Below are 23,869 nucleotides of genomic sequence, written 5' to 3' on the forward strand. Positions count from 1 at the left end.
GATCTCTTCCAGGTCGTCTCCGGTGATGACTATATCGTCCACATACACACTGAGAATGGTGTGCTTGCCTTGTGTGGAGATTTTTGAGAAGAGTGTTGGATCAGCTTGACTCTGCTCGTAGTCACAACGTTTGAGCACGTTGGTGAATTTTCCGAACCATGCTCGAGGGGACTGTTTTAGTCCATATAGTGACTTCTTGAGTTTGCAGACTTTGTTGGCTCCTTAATCTTTGTCAAATCCTGGTGGGAGTTGCATGTAGACTTCCTCTTCCAGTTCTCCGTTTAGAAAAGCATTCTTCACATCGAGCTGGATGAGAGGCCAATCTAAGTTGGCTGCTAGTGAAATGAGGATTCTGATGGTATTGAATTTTGCAACTGGAGCGAATGTTTCTTGATAGAAAAGCATTCTCAATTTTTTTATTTTTTTATTTTTCAGGAGTTATTATAAATGTACTTCCCTGGGGTGTCCGGTGAGGAAGCACGTGGAGCGAGCCTCGCAGGACATGAAAGCCGTGATCACGACTTATGAGGGAAAGCACAATCACGACGTCCCCGCGGCCCGAGGGAGCAGCGGGTACGTGGTAAGCAGGCCTGCGCCGAATCAAAACCCGTCCAATGCCAACGCGATGATGCCACTTAGGCCGTTGCCCAATAATCTGGCGAGCCAATCGACTTTTTCGACCACAATTATCGACGCGAGGCTTCCCTATAACAATAACTCCTCCGCGGCTCCTCCGCAGCAACAACCGTACACTCTTCAAATGATGCAACGCCAAGGGAACCTCGGTTTTCCCGGGTACGCCCCGAGGCTAGAGAACGAGGCCAAAGGGCAAAAGAATGAGTCATTCTTTGATTCATTTCTAGCTTAAGAAGAAAAAAAAAAAATTAGTGCTAACTTGTTTGGACTTTGGACCAATACCAACCACTTGTAATAGGTTAGATATAGTTTGGAGTATTTATACATGTTGAAATGTATAGTTAGATAGATATAGGAAGTGGTGTTGATTTTTACATTTTTTATTCGTTACTAGAAAGGGGAAAAAAATTGTGAAGAGGAATAATGTTTGATGTAGGCATTTATTTAGTTGCTTGTGAAGCAAGGTAGAGTGCAAGGAAGCTCCAACATAATGCCTTTTGCTTATAGCAATTTTTACATGTTATTGGTTTTTTTTTTTTTAACACTAAATAAAGTTGATTTTTGTTTTGTTTTATTTTACAAGTAAGAGACTAAGCGTAGAAAACGTCAAAACCACAATTTAATTTAGTCATTGATTAATCACACCAATTAACTTTAATTACATTACTTAATAAGCTCTGACAAATCAATGGAATTCATGCATTCTCGTCATGAACTTCTACAGCTGATCATACAAAGATATTTCCCAGGAAATTTAAGAAGAAAAAAAAAATCAAGAGTTCAAAATTCAACTTTTAAACCCTCTTACACTGTAAGAAAATATACTTTCAGTGCGTAAGAAACTACAATTCAAATGTGACAATTAAATGAAGAATTTTGTAACTAACTAGACACCTTAAACTCAAAGTTTGGGATTTAGCTCACATTTGGAGAGTTTTAGAAAAAATAGTCAATCATACTAAGTGGCACTAGAGGTAATGGATTAAAATTACATATTTGTCTTTAAATAAATATAACGTTTTTTTTTTCTAGATTCATCACTTTCTCTCTCTTGTTTTTTAATTCGTCACTTTTGCTCTCCTGCTTTTTTTCAAACATTTTTTTTACATCTAAACTTCAAAAATTCATATATATCTCATACGAACTCGAAATTGAGTGATTCGAAATCCTACAGATTCGTGACGGCGAGATCTTAAAAAATAGACCAATTTGTTTGATGAAAATTCATGTTTAATTCATCATGTTTATGTTTCCATTTATTTCCAGATGATTTCCGAAAATTTCCAGTTATTTCCATGTCTAAGGAAATAATGTGATTTTTCTACATCTATGGCATTAAAAATGAATTTTTATTAAACACAATAGATCTATTTTTGAAGATCTCGGCGTCACGAATCTGTAGGATTTGGAATCACTCAATTTCGAGTTCATATGAGATATATATGGTTTTTTTAAGTTTTTATGAAAAAAAATATAGGAAAAAAGTAAGAGAGAGAAAGTGACGAATTTGTTAATAGATAAAGACAAATCAAATATTTTTTTTTGGCTTATTAGTCCGTTTGACTATATTCCTAAAGTTTGACAAACATTGACTAAAACAAAAAAAAAGATGTTTGCTTTTGACCATATTTTTAGAACGCTCTTATATAAATGATATATTTTACAAACGAATTATTCGATAACTTGTATCCCAAAATGAATAAATATTATATATAAGAATTATTCGATAATTTGTATCTTGGGATACTCGAAAATCATTTGTCCGGGGAACGGCCGATGAAGCCGCCGACATCAAAAGATAGCTGCAATCTATATATTTAAATAACATATAAACCAGTCATGTTATCAAATTTGGATATGGCATATTATTTTGTTATAAATAGATGACAATTAAACAACAAAAATCAGGAGTACAATGAATTAATGTAGAAAATTCAAGGAATTTTTTTTTGAGAATTTAATATTGTGGTGCTGATTTTTACATTCCACTTCCTATTATTTTGTTATAGGAAGTGTTGTTGATTTTTACATTTTTTATTCGTTACTAGAAGGGAAAAAAAATTGAGAAGAGGAATAATGTTTGATGTAGGCATTAATTTAGTTGCTTGTGAAGCAAGGTAGAATTATTTAGTTGCCTTTTGTTTAACACTAAGTAAAGTTTATATGTTTGTTTAAGATCATCATACCATATTAAAGTCCAATTTTTTTTTTTACGAGTAGGAGAATGAGCTTGGAAAATGTCAAAATGACAATTTAATATAGTTATTGATTATTCACACCAATCAACTTTAACTACATTCTTTACAAGCACTAACAAATGGATTGAGTTCATCATGCATTCTCATCTTGATGAAACTACTACAGCTGATCATACAAAAATATTTCCCAGGTAATAGAAGAATAAAAAAAATATCAAGAATTTAACAAACGAGAATTTACTTACAATTTGTAAGAAAATATAATTCAAATGCGATAAATTATTCGATACCTTATACCGTTAATGAATAAATTTTATATATAAGAATTATTCGATAATTTGTATCCCGAAAGAGCGGCTGATAAAGCGAGGGCGACGAATGCTAAGAACGCCATGCTTATAGATGAGGCCAAAGAGTCGGTAAATATATTATCTTGAGATACTCGAAAATCATTTGTCCGGGGAACGGCTGATGAAGCTGCCGACATCAAAAGATACGCTGCAATCTATATATATATAAATATATATATATATAAACAAGTCATGTTATTGAATTTGGCTATGGTAAATGAAACAAACATAATCAGGAGTACATTTTTCAATTATGTACAAATACATATGAGAGGAATTTCATATGTTAAAATATAAGTTACAATTCGTGTATGCATAAAATGCAAAGAGGTTCCTTGAAAACCGAACAAACTAGACACATTATTTTGTTATGATAAACAAAACCAAGAACAAACTAATTTAACATGTCCCAAAAAAAAAAAACCTCACACATAGCTAAAAAAAAAACCAGGAATTTCACCGAGCACAAAAATTATATTTTTGAGATTGAAAGTTGGAATGATCTCATTAAAAGCCCTCACACATAGCTAATATCAACCAAACTAAGCATTCAAATTTAAACTTAAATTTAATTAAAAAAATATTGAACTTAAATGTCTTGAACTTATTTTCATACAAGTTTTAATTAGCCTCAATAATGAACTTCAATGTGACTTTACAAGCAGAGGTGGACCCACGTAGGCTCAAAAATTTTTGTTCTAAATGTGTGTGTGCATGGAGTTTAGAACTAATTTTGTTCCTTCAATTTTTTTCTTCACTTAAATCCATGTTTTTATTTTAATAATTTGATATCAAGTAAAGTGCACTGCATATAGGAATACATTTATAATTAATTTAATTTATATAATTTTGTTTTCTATTATTTTAACTTGCCTGGAAGAATTTACTAGAAAATTAATGTTTTAAGGATATTTAAACTCTAATTTAGAGATTTGATTTGTATTTTTTTAATATGAAATAAAATCATTTTATGTTTTGATATATTTTTGGATATTTTAATTTTTCTTGATAAATTTAATTTATATATATTTATAAGATATTTTATATATAAATTTCTGGTTACCTTACAATACAAAACAGTCCCGGACATTCCATTGAATTCCATTGTTCTTATCTACTACAACCTTATCAAATCCCTTAAATACTTCCAAAACTAAATTAATTAATACGAAACAAAAACAATAAATAAATAAATAAAACCGGCAACCGGGAACGAACCTGATCTCCGACGAAGTCAAAGATAGCGGACTTCCAGCGATCGAACAGGTCTTTTCCGGTAGACAGTTCGTGAACCTTCAGAAGCGATTGCCCAGCGGTGTAAATCGCCGACAATATCGATATTGCCAACACGTACCTACACTCCCACGTATTTATTTATAAATACCTACAAATCAAAGGACCAAACTGCAAAACAACAGAAAAAAAAATGATCAGAAAAGAAAACCTATATTCCTCGTATTTGTTGAAGTCCTTCCAATCGCCGTGCTTGTTGCTTGCCATGATCACGAAGGAGAGGAGAGAGAACATGAACGCGATTCCACGCAGTCCCAGTGAGCCTCGCCGCAGCAGATCCTCTCTCTTCCACCGCCTCAGAACCCTCGTCACTCCCGCCTCCTCCGCCACTGCCGCCGCCGGATCGAATTTATCCGGCGAAATCTCCGCCGTGTGATTCATTCCGTCTTCGTTCGTCGGAGTCGACATTTTTTTTAGAGGGAGAGAGAAAAGAAAGAAATCAGAATCGGATAAGTAACGATATGTTGTTGTTACTATTATTCTTTTTTTTAATCATTGTTGTTTTATTTTCTTGTTGGCACCGAAAAGACAGCTGTGGAAAATGAGACCAAAATAAAAATAAAAAATTTGGGTTTGTTTTTGGAAGATAAGCGTTTGCGTTTGTTTTCCTTTCCTTGTTGTCTGAGCTGTTAGTTTATTTTACCGCTTGAATGCTTGGACCATTTGTCATCCGACACGTGTCCTTATTTTATTATATACAGTTAATATGGTTACGCTAGAAGACAGGAATGTTCGATTTGTAGTTGGAACCAGTCTGGAGGCAAATCCGATCTATTCAATAATAGTAATCACGATGAAAAGAATTTTTCGAGTTTCTCTTTTCAAGTGCTATGATATTATTGTAAAAAAAAATATATAGAAAATAGTATACCAATAACTAGTTTATTAAATAGAGAATGTAAAGTTTGACACTGTCTGCAAGATTTTTTTTTTTCATGTACATAAGATTAATAGAATTATATACATGTTCAAATATTTTTTTTTTTTTTTTTTTTATTGAGAATCAGCAAAATAACATTAAAATCATGCAAAATGTTTAGAGAATACAATAATAGCATTGTCTATAAAATACAAGCCTTAAATTCAAGTAAAAATTATAAAATAGTATAAATAGTTATTGACGGTAAAAATACTCAACATTTTTTATTTGTTATAGTTTAATATTCATTATTTAAAAGTTGCAAAAAAAATACTTAATGTTACAATATCTTTCCTCGTTAATATAATTTGTCCGTTAAAATGGATGGAAAGACACTTGTAAGTAGTTTAAGTGGGAAAATTAAAAATAAATATAATTTTTTTTTTTGTATTATGTTAAAAAAAATTAAATAATATATCATATCCTCTCTCTCTCTTTCCTCACCATGAGCGTGTATATATTTATATATATATATATATATATATATATGTGATTTTTTTATTTTTTTATTTTTTGCAAACTTTATGTGAATAGCATTTTATTTATGATTAATTTTTATTTTTTAATGCTTTAGAAAATAAATAATTTAAAATTAAAAAGGAAATAAAAATATTTTTTACTCTTTTTTATTGTTACTTTAATATATTTATAATCTATTTTATTATAAAGAGTATTCAAGCATTTTCAGTGTAAAATAAATATAAAAATAAACGAAAATTCGTTAGGGCAAAGAGGATTCGGATCAAATAGACGGGATATCAATTTATTTTTAATTTTTCCGACTTAAATGACTTACATGTGTATTTTTATCCATTTTAACGGACAAGTATTAATAGATGAAAGATAGTGTAACATTGCGTATTTTTCTCGCAACTTTTAAAGAATAAGTATTAAACTGCAACAAATCGAAAACATTGAGTATTTTTGTCGTCAACAACTCTATTAAAAATATACATGAACCATATTAGTTTGAAGATACAATTAATTTTTATAGATAGTATAATTTGGAGTGTAAGATATTGTAGTTTAAAGTATTAAGTTGTAGATAGTCATAGAACATTTAATAATATTTTTGTTCACGACTCGCCGTTTTTCCTTACAAAAATATATGTTTATCTTTACAAAATTATAACAAAAATCTATAAACCATGACTGCAACTATATATATATTTATACTATCCGGTATTGATTTTAATTAACTAATGATAAGAAGCATTCATCTTTTTTTTTTTTAATATATAATCCTTTTAAAGGTCCAAAATTAAACCATCCAACTCCGCTTCCTCTTCTTTTTTTTTTTCCAAAAAGACTATGGAAATTGTCCATTTTAGGACTAAAAAAATTTGCTCTTTCCAACTGTGTTTATTTTTTTAAAAAAAGAAAAAGACTATGGAAATTGTCCATTTTAGGACTAAAAAAATTTGCTCTTTCCAACTGTGTTTATTTTTTTTTAAAAAGTCACAACTAAAACCAGCTCATGAAAGAGAATTTTATTTTTCTTAATCTACCTTTATCTCAATTAAGATGAGTTCCGATTAAATTCATTGGAATTCATCGGAAATTAGAGGTTAAATTGGCTAAAAAGACATTTTTGTCCAAATTTGAATCAAAAGCCAATTTTGGATATTTTTCAACTAAGAGGTATAATCTTGATATTTTCCCAATTTTAAAGTCTACAAAATGAAATTTTTCTTTGGGAATATCTCTTCATTGAATCTTGAAATTGATTCTTTTCTGGTTTTTTTAGGTGCCACTACTTGGTGGAGCGTTTTGTGCGTGTACATCGCATTTCTTCTACAATTCCGAGTCTCTTGAGGTTTTAAACACTTTTTATTATGATCTAATTACATACTTATGGTTCGAATATATACAAGAAAAAAGTATGAACTTTAATCTTGGTTGATTTTTTTTTTTTTTTTTGGGAAAGATATTGGTGGCTCTTCAAGCAGCGTTGACTGCAATAGGAAACGTGACGATGTGTTACGCTGCGTTTTGGATATACAAATTATCGCAGCGTTCCAAAATTCCCTGAAATTTTTCCTGATTTTGTCTGAATTATCTATTCTGTGAAATTCAAGCTAAACTCTTTCGCAAAGTGGTTACCTTGGAGGATAAGGCACACAAGTTCAAACCATCACTTTGGAGATATTGAAGAAAAATTTCAGTGTGTTTTTGTTCTTGTAACTGTACACAGTGGTTTTTTTTCGATTTATAAGTCAATGTATTTCGGTCTTTCTTTCTTTCTTTTTCGGGGCTAATTTTTGGCACTCTGTTCATTAAAAAAAATGGCACTCTGTTCATAATCATGTGAATCTACCTTGTGTTTTAAGTAGTGTCCCTAATTTTATTTTGGACTAAATATGGTTTCCATAGTGTCTAATATGTCTTGGACTCTATAGCCTACTTTACATTTGAACCAATTTATGGAAAAGAGTCTGGGGCCGTTTGGTTTAGTTTTCTAAATTCGTTTTCTGTTTTTAAATTCTGCTTTCTTATTCTAATTTTTAAATTTAAAAAACAGATTTAGAATTACGTTTCAGAATATTTTAAATGTTGTTTGGTTATGTTTTCCATTCAATTGTATAGAGATAAAACAGAAAACAACTTTTCATTGTTTTCTGTTTTCTAAACAAATTTCAAATAAAACAGAAACATGATTCTAAATCTGTTTTCTGAATTTATAACCAAACAGTTTTTCTAAAACTGTTTTCTAGAATTTAGAATCAGAAAACAGAAAACAAAAATAGAAAAGTTAACCAAACAGGGGCTATCAAAAGACTTTCCACTATTATTAATCAAACTAAAAAAAGTACATATAAATCTATAACACGTGCATGAAGTTCATGAATATTAATATGCAAGCTTAGCATAGTTGCAATATTGGTAGAGAGAAGAGAGGAGTCATTTGCGAAGAGCAAAAATAGCCGTTGATCTGTGGGCTGAATTCGAAAGCTTCCTCTGCAAGTCGGAGAACAAAGCCAAGTTCTCGCGACGAAGAAGATTGGCAGTTTTTCTCAGCTTCTCGTTCTCTTCGATGATAGTTTGGTTCTCCAAATACAGCTTTATGTTCATCACCATAATGTCGTCCGATCTCGGAGGATTAATCTCATCGCATATCATTCTTCTTCGGCTATATGTATAGATGTATAATAACATGATCAGCTTGGTCTAATTTGCAAAAAATAGAAAGTAAATAAATATATATAAAAAAAAAAACTGACTTGATAATTACCCTGTGAACTTGAAGTTTTGATCGCTTTGTTCTCCTGTTATAGTAAAAGAGAGAAATACTAGAATGCGCTTTTTCTTCTGGACTCGCACACATTTAGGCTGTATACAATTCGTGTATTTATATCCCGTGAGTGCTTCATATGTGTACGTATATATATATATATATATATATATATATATATAGAGAGAGAGAGAGAGAGAGAGAGAGAGGTTTCTCTTCTTAATATGCAATGATGGAAGAAGGGGAGATCATGATGACAAAGGAGATTAACTAAGAATTCCATATGATTTCTAGTAAGGAAAAAAAAGTAAAGAGCTTTTCAATATAAATCGATCTATATTTGCATGTTTATTTAAATTGTTTATATAACACCCTAAATAGTGTAATTTTTAGACTTTGTTGTAGTTGATTAATTATTATTAAGTACTTGTGGCATGCTTTTATTTTGGCAAAAGTTTTTTAAATTGTTCAATAATATTGGGTCTCAGAGCCGACGTTTTCTTTTCCATACGAATCGAACTAAAGATATTATATTTCCAGTTCCGAAAAATTTAGAGATACGATCAAATTTAGTTTTTCGGTTCAATAATTTGCGGAAGATTTTTTCATTGGCCTTGGCGAAACTCTCCTATGATTTTTGTTAGTTCAACTGAATATTTAGTCACACATTTCTCTTTATTTGTCTCTTTTAATTTTGAGATCACATCAACAACGAGTTAGAGAACTACATACTTCCAATCACGTTACTTCATTTGTTCAGCAGGGTAGTTAATAACTTGTGGTTTGCATTTATTATTATAAGACGATCTTCGGGAGAAGAACTCGTGGGAGAGAGAGAATAGTTGAATAATTATTTTATCACAAACTTACAGTTTAGTAATCTCAAATTCAAATCTTCATATATTCTTAAATAATAAATTAATTTGTATGTGCGGCTATTAGATGTTAGAATTCGAGTCTCAATTAACTAGGTGAGAGAGAATAACCGGTGAATAAGAAAAAATATTTATTGAAAACATGGGAATTTTTGTAAAACGAACATGATTTCGTAGGCGGAATTTTATGATTGTACCTTATTGGGGCGGAAGCCGCTCATTAATGATATTCTAGGGCACTCTTTCTTCTCTTTAGTTTTTCTCTCTGGGTTTGCCTCGAGAAGTTTTAACGAAGCGTCATTAAAAATAAAAGAATCAATGGTGCCGATTATTAGAAAAATGTCTAAAAGTTGTGACTAAATGATTTACTTATGACCAAAAAAAAATATATGTAAGGAGCTATACATCATTTTTGTAATATGATTCCATGGAAATATGATTCGCCTTGTATATAAAAGAATATGACTAGTTTTTTTTTTTTTTTTACTTGGACAAATAATTATAACATATACAAATAAATAATATTGGAGAAGTCATCATATCGGCATTGAATGTTATGAAGGATAATATCTCAAGTGGCATATTGGTGTCCCCATAATTTGGCACTACAGTAACAACAACTTATAGTATCTCTCAATAGTCAATACTCTATAAAAGACATATATTAATATTTATACATTCTATTTCTCCTTTCTCATAATACCCACTTTGAATACAAAAATCAAAGGGTGCATTTTGATATGAGAAGCCGTATATTCTCTAAAATATCCATTGGCGTTTACACTAATTGAAAAAATATGATTCGGGCGAAATATAATTGAAATATATTTCTACTAACCTTATTTGCAATTAAAAAAAACACCTCCAACTAAACACTCTCGCGCAAGGGCTCTTAACTTAACGAGCTCGTGAATAAAATTTAAATTATGGTTGTTCACGAGTAATACCAGTTCCTAGAACTATAACTATAATAATCTTGTTTGAATGGCTGCTACAAGTTTTTTACTCTATGAACGAAACTATGAACAATTTAATACGACTTGGCAAGGATTTCTCTATTTCTGACCAATTAAAAAATTCCAATGTACCTTAGTCAGACACCAACTCAGTTCTTGGCAGAATTCAACTCATGCCCTCAAAATCAAAAGTCCCAAAAACATATCCAAAAACATAACTTTAGTTGCCTTCAAAAAAAAAAAAACATAACTTTAGTTTGACAAAGTCTCCAATCTTTTATTCTCAGGCTTGTTTGAACTATTCAACCCGTGTGTGTAGTTGTTATGTATTTATCTTCGGTACATTTTACAGTCTACGTGTTTATCCAGTAGTAAATTTTAGAGTTCACTGATTTTTTCAAGCTTTTCTTTTTATTTGACTTGATTACTTTTACAAATACAAAGGTATTGATTATGCACTTGCGAACAACGAACAACTAGACTCGGTCAAAGATATACCATCCTTGGTGAAACAGGTGATCTTCGTTATGTCCATAAGCAATTTCTTGAATATGTGCTGTAATTTGATCCATTGTAAAGTTTTAACATTTATGATGAGGACATCTCAAGCATCAATGTGAAAGACCAATGCACTCATCAACAAATTTGGATGTTTTTTTTTTAACTTGTTTGTAACCTCTAGCTTTTAATTTTCATTACTTGGTGGTTTTTATTTTCTTAGAGGTTATGGTTATTTATTTTTGTTGTTTTTTTTTCATTCATTTGGTTTTATAACCATTGAATTAGAATATCTAAGGTTTGTGTCTAGAGGTTATTATCTAGACTATATATATGTGTGTGTAAGCTCTAATATGGGCATCTTGGAAGATATATGAAAAAAAGTGTGTTTGTGTGTTTAGTGAAGATTCTCTTAGTCTAGAACTTATCAAGAATTTGTGCTCAAAATTCTTGTGGCGTTCGTCCGATTTATCGACGGGAATTCCGCAACCCATCGTGGCATCATTCGATCCATCCTAATTCGAAGGTTTCGAGCACGAAAGTTTCGTTTATATCCCAACCTTCCGATAGACGGTCCGCTCAAATTGAACTCCGACGAATCTCTCCGACGAGTTCACATCAAGTGGTATCAGAGCCAATTTCTATCAAAGGTGTCCATTTTTTTATTTATTATTATTTTTTCTTCTTCTTTCTCCTCCTAGTTTTGTATCTGCAATTGCAACTTCAAAAAAAAAAAAGCAAAAAAAAACGAAAAAAAGAAGCAAAAAAAAAAAGAATAGAAAAAAAAAGAAAAAAAATAACCAAAAAAAGAGAAAAAAAAAAAGAAAAAAAAATGTCTTACGATGGAAACAATAACGACATGCCGAGGAATTTTGAATTGCTCTAAGGTTTGATTGAAGATATGAATATGAGATTCACCATCCTCGAAGAAGCCATACTACGACCTCCCGCACCACCACAAGTTCCACCACCGCAACTTCCACCACCACGATGTCCTAACCCACCGGCCGCGAGAAGACAACCAAGGTATGCACTCCGTCAATATCCCGACGAATCCGAGAGCGATGACCAAGGCGAATACCGACTCCATCGACAAGACTATCAACATCGAAGACATCGGCGAATACAATCGCCACACCAAAATGGCATCCAAGACGATGAACAGGGGTCGGAAAGAAGTTACGACCGATATCGAAATCACAATCGAGATGAACTAGCCAACGTCCGAATGAAGGTTCCTCCCTTCTATGGGAAAAATGATCCCGAAGCCTATCTTGATTGGGAGAGAAAAGTCGATATGATTTTTGGCGATCGACGTTGTTCCGAGGTAAGCAAAGTCAAACTCGCGTCCCTTGAGTTTTATGACTATGCTTTGGTTTGGTGGGATCAAATGGTATTAAATAGAAGAAAAAATCGCGAACCCCCCATCGACACATGGGAGCAAATGAAGTCAATCACGAGAAAAAGATTTGTGCCAAGCCATTACCACTGAGGAATTTATACCAAACTTCAACGACTCAACCAAGGAAGCCGAAGTGTGGAAGAATACTACCAAGAGATGGAAATGTTGATGAGCCGCGCCGACATCGAGGAGGACCGAGAACAAACAATGGCTCGATTTCTAGCCGGGCTCAATATCGACATCGCCAATGAAGTAGAGCTCCACCACTACGTAGAGCTTGAAGAAATGGTCCACATGGCATATATCATAGAGAAACAATTAAGCGGAGGAAGCAATCGATCCTTCAAGACCGTTGAAAAGACTCCTTGGAAGACGCCCTACCAACAACGAGAAGATAAAGGATCAAGCTCCTCCAAAATAGTGATTCCACCATCGCCCACGTCACTCACTCATGATGTTCAAGACAAGACCGGCATCAACATGTCAAGAAATAGTGACATAAGGTGCTTCAAATGCCAAGGTCGAGGGCACATCGCTAGTCAATGTCCAAACAAGCGCACCATGATCTTGACGGAAAATGGAGAGTACGCCACCGATGAAGAGTCGACGGAAGAACAAGAAGAGAACGAAGAAGATCCGGTCAATGACATCCCAAAAAGTCTCACACTTTTGAATCGTCGGTCCTTAAGTGTGCTCGCTAAGGAAGATGACGACGCTCAACGAAAAACAATCTTCCAAACACGGTGCTTCATCAAGGACAAGGTATGTAGTTTGATCATTGATGGTGGTAGTTGTACCAACGTGGCTAGTACTACCTTGGTCGACAAGCTTGATTTATCGATGACCAACCACCCACAACCATACAAGCTCCATTGGCTCAACGATAATGGAGGTGTGAAAGTTGTTCAACAAGTTGTCGTTCCATTTAAAATCGGAATATATGAAGACAAGGTTCTTTGCGACGTGGTTCCAATGAAGGCCGGACATTTACTACTCGGACGGCCATGGCAATTCGACCGGAAGGTATCTCACAACGGCTTCACCAACAAGTACACTTTCCGCCACAACCACCGCGACATCACTGTGTCATCACTTTCTCCAAAAGAAATTTTCAAAGACCAACAACAAATGTGCCAAGAAAGTGAGGTAATAATAATAAAAAAAAATTAAAAAAAAAATAAAGGAAAAGACAATTTAATTTGAGGGCAAATCCTTCTCAACCCGGAGGGAATGATGAGGACATCTCAAGCATCAATGTGAAGAAAGACCAATGCACTTATCAACAAATTTGGATGTTTTTTTTTTACTTGTTTGTAACCTCTAGCTTTTAATTTTCATTACTTGGTGGTTTTTATTTTCTTAGAGGTTATGGTTATTTATTTTTGTGGTTTTTTTTTCATTCATTTGGTTTTATAACCATTGAATTAGAATATCTAAGGTTTGTGTCTAGAGGTTATTATCTAGACTATATATATGTGTGTGTAAGCTCTAGTATGGGCATCTTGGAAGATATATGAAAAAAAGTGTGTTTGTGTGTTTAGTGAGGATTCTCTTAGTCTAGAACTTATTATCAAGAATTTGTGCTCAAAATTCTTGTGGCGTTCGTCCGATTTATCGACGGAAATTTCGCAACCCATCGTGGCATCATTCCATCCATCCTAATTCGAAGGTTTCGAGCACGAAAGCTTCGTTTATATCACAACCTTCCGATAGACGGTCCACTCAAATTGAACTCTGACGAATCTCTCCAACGAGTTCACATCAATTTATATTACATAATCCCATTATCTGCATTTTCTTTTTCTTGTATGAGTTTCCTATAGCTACCATTAATTTTGCCTACACTCAACATATTTTGATGGTGCTATTGATTTCTGTAAAGCTAATGTCAAAATCAAAGTTAAATATCTTTCTCGGGTCTTGTAAGATGGTCAAAATTTGTATAAAGAAAACAGTTGCACTTTTCAAGTTTCCTTTTTCTTTTTATTTATTTATTTTTTTTTGGGAAATACCAGCTTTATTAAAACCTCTGGAAGAAGACAGCGGATTCCGCCGAAATAATGTTTGAAATACAATCAGGAGGATAATGAATCCAAATAGCAGGGTTACAAGCCTTCAAACTAAATTGCGCGAGAGTATGAGCCACATAATTGCCCTCTCTCTTAATAAAACTAAAGCTGGAATTGGTTTGCTTCGCCAAATCACTGAGGTCATCAACGAGGAATCCGGATTCATCTGCAACTGGCGTCCTTGTCATGAGCATGGTGATGGCCTCCTTGGAGTCAGATTCCATTTCACATGGAGTATAGCCCCAGCTCGTCGCGAAAGAGAGCCCTTCTCAAAGCGCTTCCAGCTCCGCCTCTAGGGACGATATCGCCTTGGGTCTGGACCTGCTGAAGCCTGCAACAAAGTGACCCTTGGCGTCTCGAATACATCCGCCCAGCCCCATCTGAGACCCGCTGGTGGGGTACGCCGCGTCTACGTTCATCTTCCACCTGTGCTTCGTCGGAGGTGTCCACGAAACCCGGCTCTCGGCATGAGGGAGCTGCCTTTGTCGGATACTACATCGCCTCGTCTCCATCTGCAAAGTTTCAGCTCGAGAAAAAACATGGCGGAAATCGCTGCGGGACTCGTGGAGGTGTTTATTTCTCTGATTCCAAATATCCCACAAGAAGATTCCAAGAGAAGAAAATTCCTGCTTAGACATGGTCGTCGCAGCTCCCACGAGGATATCTCTAAGCTTCCAGCTCTGACTTGCTTCTTTAATGGTCTCAAAAGGCGAGTTGGCCCATGCCTCCTCCACCAACGGGCAAAAAATGAGGGCATGAACGGAAGACTCGTATGTACAACCACATTGAAGGCGGATCGGGGCCACCGGGATAGATCGATTCGCTAAATTACCTTGTGTCGGGATATAGTCCTTGCAAGCTCTCCATAAGAACGTCCTTATTTTGGGAGGAGTGTCCATGTCCCAAATAATCTTCCACAGTTTGTCTCGTCTTCTATGAGAGGTGTCGGGGGTCTCCCCAGCCTTCCTAGCTTCCCTTGCGACATAATAACCACTCCGAACCGTGTAGACACCCCTCTTTCCAAAGTGCCATGCTATAGAATTCTTCTTCTTGCCACTCGGCCGAGCTATGGCCAGAATCTTCTCGGCTTCAAAGGGTAGGAAGACCTGCCGGATCAGCCTGGAATTCCAACCTCCGGAGTCCATGACTAGTTCGTCGACAATCGCCGATGGGTGAAGTCGTGCAGGGGATTGCACCATGAAGCTCGAAGGAGAAGGAATCCACCTGTCACCGTACACCTTGATATTCTGGCCGTCACCCACTCGCCACCGCCATCCCTTTTTCATTAACTCGATACCCCAAAGCAAGCTCCGCCATACATATGAACAGCTGGATTTCACTTTCCCCTCCATAATCGACGAGTGAGGATGGTACTTACCGGCCATGACTCTCGCTGCTAAGATATGAGGTGCTCTCGCTAATCTCCAAACCTGCTTAGCCAAGAGGGCATGGTTAAAATCTTGTAGACTTCTAAAGCCGAGACCCCCTTTTCACTTTTAGGCTTGCAAAGACGGTCTCAACTCTGCCAATGAAATCTTTTCCTCCCACCATCTTCGCCCCACCAATAATCTGCACAAGCCTTCTCGATTTCCTCACACACCCCCGCCGGGATTTTGAATGAACTCATCGCGTAGGTAGGGATAGACTGAATAACTGACTTAATGAGAGTCTCTTTCCCACCCATCGATAGCATTTTCTGGCTCTACCCGCTGATCCTCTTAACTGCCCGAGACCGGAGATAACTGAACTGGACAATTTTTGAACGCATCGAGAAAGTAGGCAGACCAAGGTACACGTCGAACCCATCCGTAAGTCTAGCTCCCAAGATGTCCTTGATTGCTCTTACTTTGCTCGGCTGTGTGTTAGGAGAAAACGAGATCGCCGACTTCTCGAAATTGACTAGTTGACCCGAAGCTTCATTTTTCTTTTTATTTTATATAAACATAAACATTGAACACCGGCTGGCTCATAGTGAGTTTTATTAGTTTTAGGAGTACTTTGCCAATCTCTTAAAGACAAGTGTTTGTGGGCTGAAATCAGGTTTTTAGGTACCTGTATTGCCTAGAGCCTGTTTTTTCATCTCTGTTTGATCAGTCTTATACCTTTATTTTGACTGATATAGTTTAGTGGTTTAACACTTTCTTAACAACCTCTCCATATCCTGTGTTCAATTCCATTTTAGGTTACTTTTATTTTCATATAACTTATTTATTTATCAAATTTTTAAGTAACTAAATCACTTTAAATTTGTGAATTGCTAAATAGTTTACGTTAATTATATGTAAATAACCATTCAGATGATGTATTGTGTGAACAACACAAACATTTCATATATAACCTTTAGTCTATTAAGTAAATTTGGATATTTATGTAAATATGATCACGTTAATAAAAATGTATGACTATTTATTTACAATTAATGAAAGATTAGCTAAGCAATTTAATTATGTTTATAAGGCTATATATAGCGGACCCTTTATTTATTAATTAATTTAATATTAATTTTACTTATTTATAAATTAATTAACTTATTAATTCATTAACGTTATTAATAATAATTTTTTATGATAAGTTGATCAATAAATAATAAATAACAGCTATTAACTAAGTATAATTAATCAGTAGCTTCTCTAGGTGGACATTTATTTCAATTATAATTAGTAGTTACATAATTTAATTCATTAATTAACAAGTTCAAATAGTAGATAAGTTACTTAAATAATATAAGTTTACTAATTAATCAATAAGTAAAAAAAAATAAAGAAGTTATACCTTAATTGTAATTTTCATTATGTGCTTAATTTGTAACTTTGTTATTGTTTTTTGGTCGTTTAGAGTTTTTCAACGTTATATATATATAGGCGTGACAAGATCTTACAAGTGATCCATTCGTTTTATTTAATTATTTAATTCAAATACATATAGACAAACTTAAATGACAATTTTGGCACTAAAGAAACATATAATTGGCTCTACTTATAAGATATGACAATGATCTACGATGGCAGTCGTTGATTATACTACAACATACCAATAAGAGTATTTTTGTTTTTAGTATTCTTTAATTCTCACACAACATACTTTAGTCCTAAAGAATCTCGTCCTTTGATCTCATTCAACAATTTGAAATTTCAGCTAGCTATGCTTAAAAAGGAAAAGTAGCATTTGTAAGATGAAGGAAATGATTAAACGTCGATATGCATTCAAAGTTGCATTTCTTCGTGCAATATAATCAATAAATTGTTTATAGATATTTGTTACTTTCGAAATAGTTGATATGCAATGTCACAATCTACTATCAACGGTCATGTTCACACTTAGACGGAGAGAAGTTTTGTGAACGAGATTTGCCCTATTGCATGAACGGTCATTGATATTAGTGTTTTGTGTGTTTTGTAGAGATGATGTTCCTTTTCCCAATAATTTCTAAGAGTGGATTAGAAAATTGAGTTTAACGATTTTAAGGGCTCAAGAATCAAAAGATTAGGGCATGCTTGAGGGACTATAGAGACAAAATGGGACCATGTGAACTTCAAAGGTCACAATGTTGACAGCTTTTGTTTACCTTTTCCAAGGGTTTCTCCTCACAAAAAGCAATAATTTGTAGGGTGAAAAATGAAAATTGTGTAACAAAACCCACAAAGACGTCAACCATGAATTGATATTTTTTCATCCCTATTTTTAGAAATTTGGACATATCTGTCCACGAGTGATGAACCGTTAGATAAAGGATATTTATGTCTAACATTTCATCACGAGGATATATTTACCATGAGCCAGCAGGAATAGCAGCAAACTCTTTCCCTTGTTTCATCTTCCAATTTTTTTTTTTTTTAATAAACGGATTTTCCATTAAAATTGGGTAAAAAACCCATCAATACAGGAGAATAACACCTTAGTACATGGAACACCAAGACTTAAGTCGAAGTGAATCTAACACTAAGATCCGGTAAAAGTACGATACGTGCATACTTCCGACAACGGGAAGAATTACAAGCACTAATAGAGCACACAAGAGGCTCGTTCAAAAACCCAAAGATTGGCGGTGGAAAAATCCAACCAACCTTGGTCCGATGGCCACGAAAAAGATGGCTCTTCAACCTGCATAGATCAAAACCTAACAGGAAATCCACTACGGGAACGGAGACTACGGCTAATCCGGCTCCGAAACAAGTAAAAAAAACCAAACCACAACAATTAAAAGACAGGTTCACTACAATACCAGAAAAAACAACTGAAATAAACATAAAACAAACGCCCAAAAACTGAGAACTCATCATCACCCAGCGCTCCAACCACGCCCAAGAAAACAACCTCACTGCCGTCGACTTTGGGGGGGAAGATGCCGGGTAGAAAAACTCACCCACGAGGGCCCGATCTTCGCCGAATAAATCCCGACTCCGAGGATGACGAACCACGCCGAGGCAAAGCCGCCGAAACCGAGGAGAGAGAACTGAGCTCCCACCAACGCCGTGGGAGGAGGACGGCGCCGGGATAAAATCTCTACCGAGGTTGCTCTCCGCCGTAGCCGGGACCGGTGCCGAGAAGAGACGCCGACGAGAGGAAAGAATTTCGGATGGTTTTATTGGAAACAGGGGGCTAAAAAATGAAAACGGGAAGGAGAAGGACCACCGGCGTCGTCTCCTCCAGCGATGCCTCCCCCCCGGGCCGGAGCCACACCGGGCGCCCAGATCACAGGAGGGAGAAGAGCAGCGGCGGCTAGGGTTTTTGTCTTCCCTGCAGATGGGCTTTCACGAGAGAGAGAGAGAGAAAAGTAGAGCAAAATATGTTTCATCTTCCAAGTTCCAAGGCCTATTCTTGAACTTCTCCCATTAGAAATCACCAACAAATAATTAATTTGATAAATAAATAAGTTATATGAAAGTAAAAGTAACCTAAAATGGATTGAACACATGATATGGAGAGGTTGTTAAGAAAGTGTTAAACCACTAAATTATATCATTAGCTTTATATATCATTTGACTATACCTATTATATATTCTTACAAAAAATTTAGATTAGTAGCCAATATCTTTTACCAAAATACAAAACTTTCAACTTAAAGATGATATTTTCGACCAAAATATAAAATTTTCCACCAAATCTCTAAACGGTTTATGGTACTCTAGATAGTCTATACTGGGTTTCTCAACTTTTTCCATTAATATCACTTGATAACCGAAAATCATAAATTTGCCTACAAAATCTATTAATTATGTCCTCATTATTTCTATATTGACAGTGAAAAGAAAGAATGTGAGACTTTCTTATAAATTTCTCGCACATTTAAGCTTGAACAACTTGTTGTTCAAAAAAAAAAAAAAAAAATTTGAACAACTTGGATATACACGATAGCTTGGCATTGAAGCTAAGTTTGATTCTGATATCAATGTGGACAAGGACGAACCTATAAATTAAATTTAAAGAGCTATACTTTAAAAAAAATGATAAAAATCAGATATAACAGTTAGGAGGGACAAAATTTTGAACTTTAAATAATTTAATTTTTTTAATATATAAAAGTTTAGTATGTTTCTCAATTATAAAGGTATCTACTATCTAAAGGGATCAAGTTATTTAGTGGACGATTAACTATGCGGAAAAGCAATAACTCATAATTAAGAAATTGATCCTTAAAATATCAATAGTATCCCTCGTGTTTAATCGAAATGCGAGATTTATCCCCTTTATTTTTAGAAATATCAGACATATCCCTTCAGTTTAATATAAATGACATATACATCCCCTAAAAAATGTTATATTACAAATATCACCCTTTTTCGTTTATTTTTTACAAAAAAATAATTTGAACTCCCCAAAATACCCTTAATGAAATAATTTTTTATTTTCTATTCTATATACAAAAAGTTTAAATTAAAAAATTTCTTTATAAAAAGTTAAGGATTTTTTTTATAAAGAGAGATTTTGATTTTTTTTAATAAAATAGTAAATAAATATTTATTATATTAAGGGTATTTTGGGGAGTTTAAATTATTTTTTGTAAAAAATAAACGAAAAGGGTGATATTTATAATATAACATTTTTTTGGGGGAAGTATATGTCATTTATATTAAACTAAAGAGATATATCTGATATTTTTAGAAATAGAAGAGATAAATCTCGTATTTCGATAAAACACAAGAGATAGTCTTGATATTTTCCCTCCCTTTAACCTTTAGATACTTATTGCTTGGATAAACATTAACATACAAACATGTTACAACAAAAATGGATGGTTAACCCTGCTTGGATATGTAAAAGTACTATTGACTATAGTTATAAAAAAAAAAATGTTACAATAATGGTCTTGCAAAGAAGCCTAGGTATCCAACACAAATGTGCTAAGGATATTAAAAATAGTAGGCAAAGGTACAGACGAATCAACAACAAAGAAAGAAAACATATATACTTGTATTTCTGAGACTTTTGTGTGATATGAGAAAATTATTGATGAATTTGAATATGTGCTTGAGAGCGTCCATTTTTCCTCCCAACTTTGTGTCTCTAATAGTTAGTAATTTTGGGAGATCGTGGGTTGATTAGACCCCTAATTTTCCATTTATCTCAAGTATAACCGCTGATTACATGTCCTCGGTTTGGTTTTTGTTCTCAATCGTCGAGTAGTGGGACATCGAGCGATTTTATTTTCGGTGCAGACATATTTCTTTTCTTATCTGATTAAGTGTCTAATCTTGCCGGTTTTTACTTAAATTCAGGTTCTGCCATGCGTTACGTTCTTACCTTACGAACTTGTCGTTCCTGATTGCTAGTATTCTTTGTCATTTTATATTGGAGTGATTAGGATATGGCTGTGTAACAAAAGTTTAGTAGAAATTTAGGTCAAAACTCAAATTTTGCGGTCAAATTCGAGTTCAACTGACCAACCTACGTTGAGACAATATGGTCAAATTTATACCATATGCTATATTTACAATTACAGATAGTTTATGTTGCCATTTTAGTTTGGTAGTTCAAAAGCGATTGCCACAGCGCATATCACGCAAGAAAGCAATCGGTGTTGCAAATTTCATGGCTGTGAAGAGAACATAAAAAACAAAAGTGCCAACGAAAGAATCTAAAGGTGTGGTATTTGGTACCAAAATTCGTTGCATAAACTTGATGGCCTTTAATAGCAATATTATTTTAGACGTGGGTCCACATATACATACAAAAATAATTATATATACACAAACACAGTGAGTTTTTTTTTCTTCTTAAAAATAATTATTTTAGGATGCTTTGTTTCATTGCTTTCTTTTGTTTTCCATTGATTCCCATTTTAATTGTATTAACGGGTCATGGGCTTCACCATAGTTTTGCTCCATTTGATTATCATTCATTTTATTTCAAGGGTTGTTATGGAGTAATAAAACTTGTATTATTGGTTATTGATAAATAAATAAATACATAAAGGAGAGGAAAAGCTACCTTATATATAATTAAGTGTACTAGTTAATTTGGCACTAAAAACTAATAGAACTAAAAAAATAGTTGCGGTTCATCTAAAATTAATATAACAGTTTAAATTTAATAAACTCTGAAAGTACCAAATTTATTTAAAATATTTATTCATGCCTATAATTTAAATATGGACCGGCTAGGTATCTAACCCAAATTAACTATCTTCTTTAAAAGTATAGCTCAACTAACACTTAAATTAGGTAACTAGCTCAATCCACTACCAAACAATATTATATTTCTATCTTAACCATCATCAAATACACACCAAAATTTTCGTCTCCGACTCCGAATCCTTCAATCCTCCGATATTGCCACCGAACTCTCCATCGATTTCGAATACTTCAATCCTCCGATATTGCCTCCGACCTCTTTTTCCGCCACCAATCTTCTAATTTTTCCATTTCCGAAGCCGACGAAGATGTCTCCGTTCTCATACTTGAAAAAAATGGTAAGTAAATATTATTTCCAATTCGATTAACACATAGAACACCATAATCGAAACCCTAGCCCGTATCTCCGATCAATTCTTTGTTAGATTAACTATAAAATATGGTAAATATTATTTCCAACTCGATTAACCCATAGAACACCATAACCGAAACTCTGAAACTTTAATGGTAAATAATATTTACAGTCCGGCCATTCGATAGTAAATATTATTTACCATTCGAAAAAGCAAAATACTTGTCTTCAATTTGGCGAACAATTTCATGATTCAAATCCGATGATGAATAACTGGAAAAAAACTGGAATTAACAAACAAATAAGAACGAAGTTTTATGAAATCAAAGAACCTAAACACCTACACTAGATAAACATAAACTAAGAATGATTAAATGACTAACTTAGACAAACAGATGATATAAGAACAATAGAAGAACATCTATGAAATCGACGATCCTAAACATCTATTCCAAATGAGTCGTCGAATATCATGGTTGCAAATCGCTTGATAATTTTAATGGTAAATAATATTTACAGTCCGGCCATTCGATAATAAATATTATTTACCATTCGAAAAAGCAAAATACATGTCTCCGATTTGGCGAACGATTCCATGATTCAAATCCAATGATGAATAACTGGAAAAAATTTGGAATTAACAAACAAATAAGAACAAAGTTTTATGGAACCAAAGGGCATTGGAAGTATGGCATATGCGTCTAGTTTGAGTTTGAGTTATTTTCTTAATTTTTAAAAACTTCGGCTATAATTTTAACGTTACGGCTTTAAACAAGCTATATGCCTAAATCTCCAAAGTAAATAGTAGTTTTATGCTTAGAGTTAGAAGGTGTGCAGTCCAGTTTAGTCATGTATGAAATTAGTTCTAAATTAAATCAGATTACATGATCTGTATATATATACACACGCAGTACAAACACATGTGGTATTATTGATCAAAATTACATGATTTAATACAGGGACATTAAACTGAAAGATGATGAATCATCCATCTGTAAAAAAACGTGTATTTTTGCGGTCTATGTGACTTAAATCCAAGAACTTTCCGTCGAAATCGAAGTATATTTGTAATTATCATCGGATCAAACTAGTTACCACTTATTTTTTAGTATTATTAATACAACTGTCATTATCTGAATCATATCCCATCCCGTGTCAAACTTTTTCCTTTTACGCCACATCAACATTATCTAATAAATTAGACTAAAAATTACAATAAATGAAGGAACGCGACATCTTTTAGAATATAATTTGATTAGGAAGATAACTAGTATCGCTGCATAATCATTTCTATTTCCACTAATATACAATTTTTTATTTATAAGAACACGATACTAGATATTAGCTTGGCCCCAAACTTTTCCAATATATATGATACATCATTTTAAAACGTATGTTTATATTTGTGGACCCCTAAAGCCATAAATCACGAGAAGACTGGATTGGCTATGAACAAATAAATAAAGAGGCGTGAAAGTTGTCTAGCTCAGCAGAAACTTGGACGCGCAAGTCTTCAAA

At 33.8% G+C, this 23,869-nt stretch overlaps 3 protein-coding genes across 3 annotated transcripts; 1 reads left to right on the forward strand and 2 right to left on the reverse strand.

Annotated features, from left to right (window-relative positions):
- The first annotated feature begins 502 nt into the window (after positions 1-502).
- Positions 503-868, forward strand: LOC149405558 (putative WRKY transcription factor 33). Its single transcript, XM_089607844.1, has one exon. The coding sequence runs from the start codon at positions 503-505 to the stop codon at positions 866-868; it is 366 nt and encodes a 121-aa protein (XP_089463970.1).
- Positions 869-2,918: 2,050 nt separating this feature from the next.
- LOC149405559 (CASP-like protein 4B1) lies at positions 2,919-5,028 on the reverse strand. The gene is made up of 3 exons (XM_089606477.1): positions 4,629-5,028; positions 4,403-4,538; positions 2,919-3,339 (listed from the first exon to the last, which is right to left on the reverse strand). Exons 1-3 carry the CDS (start codon positions 4,883-4,885, stop codon positions 3,148-3,150), a joined length of 585 nt encoding a protein of 194 aa, XP_089462603.1. The 5' UTR covers positions 4,886-5,028; the 3' UTR covers positions 2,919-3,147.
- A 3,143-nt stretch (positions 5,029-8,171) lies between these two features.
- On the reverse strand, positions 8,172-8,754 carry LOC149405560 (protein LITTLE ZIPPER 2-like). The gene is made up of 2 exons (XM_089607093.1): positions 8,618-8,754; positions 8,172-8,526 (listed from the first exon to the last, which is right to left on the reverse strand). The coding sequence occupies exons 1-2, from the start codon at positions 8,719-8,721 to the stop codon at positions 8,298-8,300; spliced, it is 333 nt and encodes a 110-aa protein (XP_089463219.1). The 5' UTR covers positions 8,722-8,754; the 3' UTR covers positions 8,172-8,297.
- Between the last annotated feature and the right edge of the window lie 15,115 nt (positions 8,755-23,869).

Source organism: Urtica dioica, chromosome 2 (assembly GCF_054948205.1).
Source record: "Urtica dioica subsp. dioica isolate 48M chromosome 2, U.dioica_male_clone48M_v1_H2, whole genome shotgun sequence".
Classification (NCBI taxonomy): Eukaryota; Viridiplantae; Streptophyta; class Magnoliopsida; order Rosales; family Urticaceae; genus Urtica; species Urtica dioica.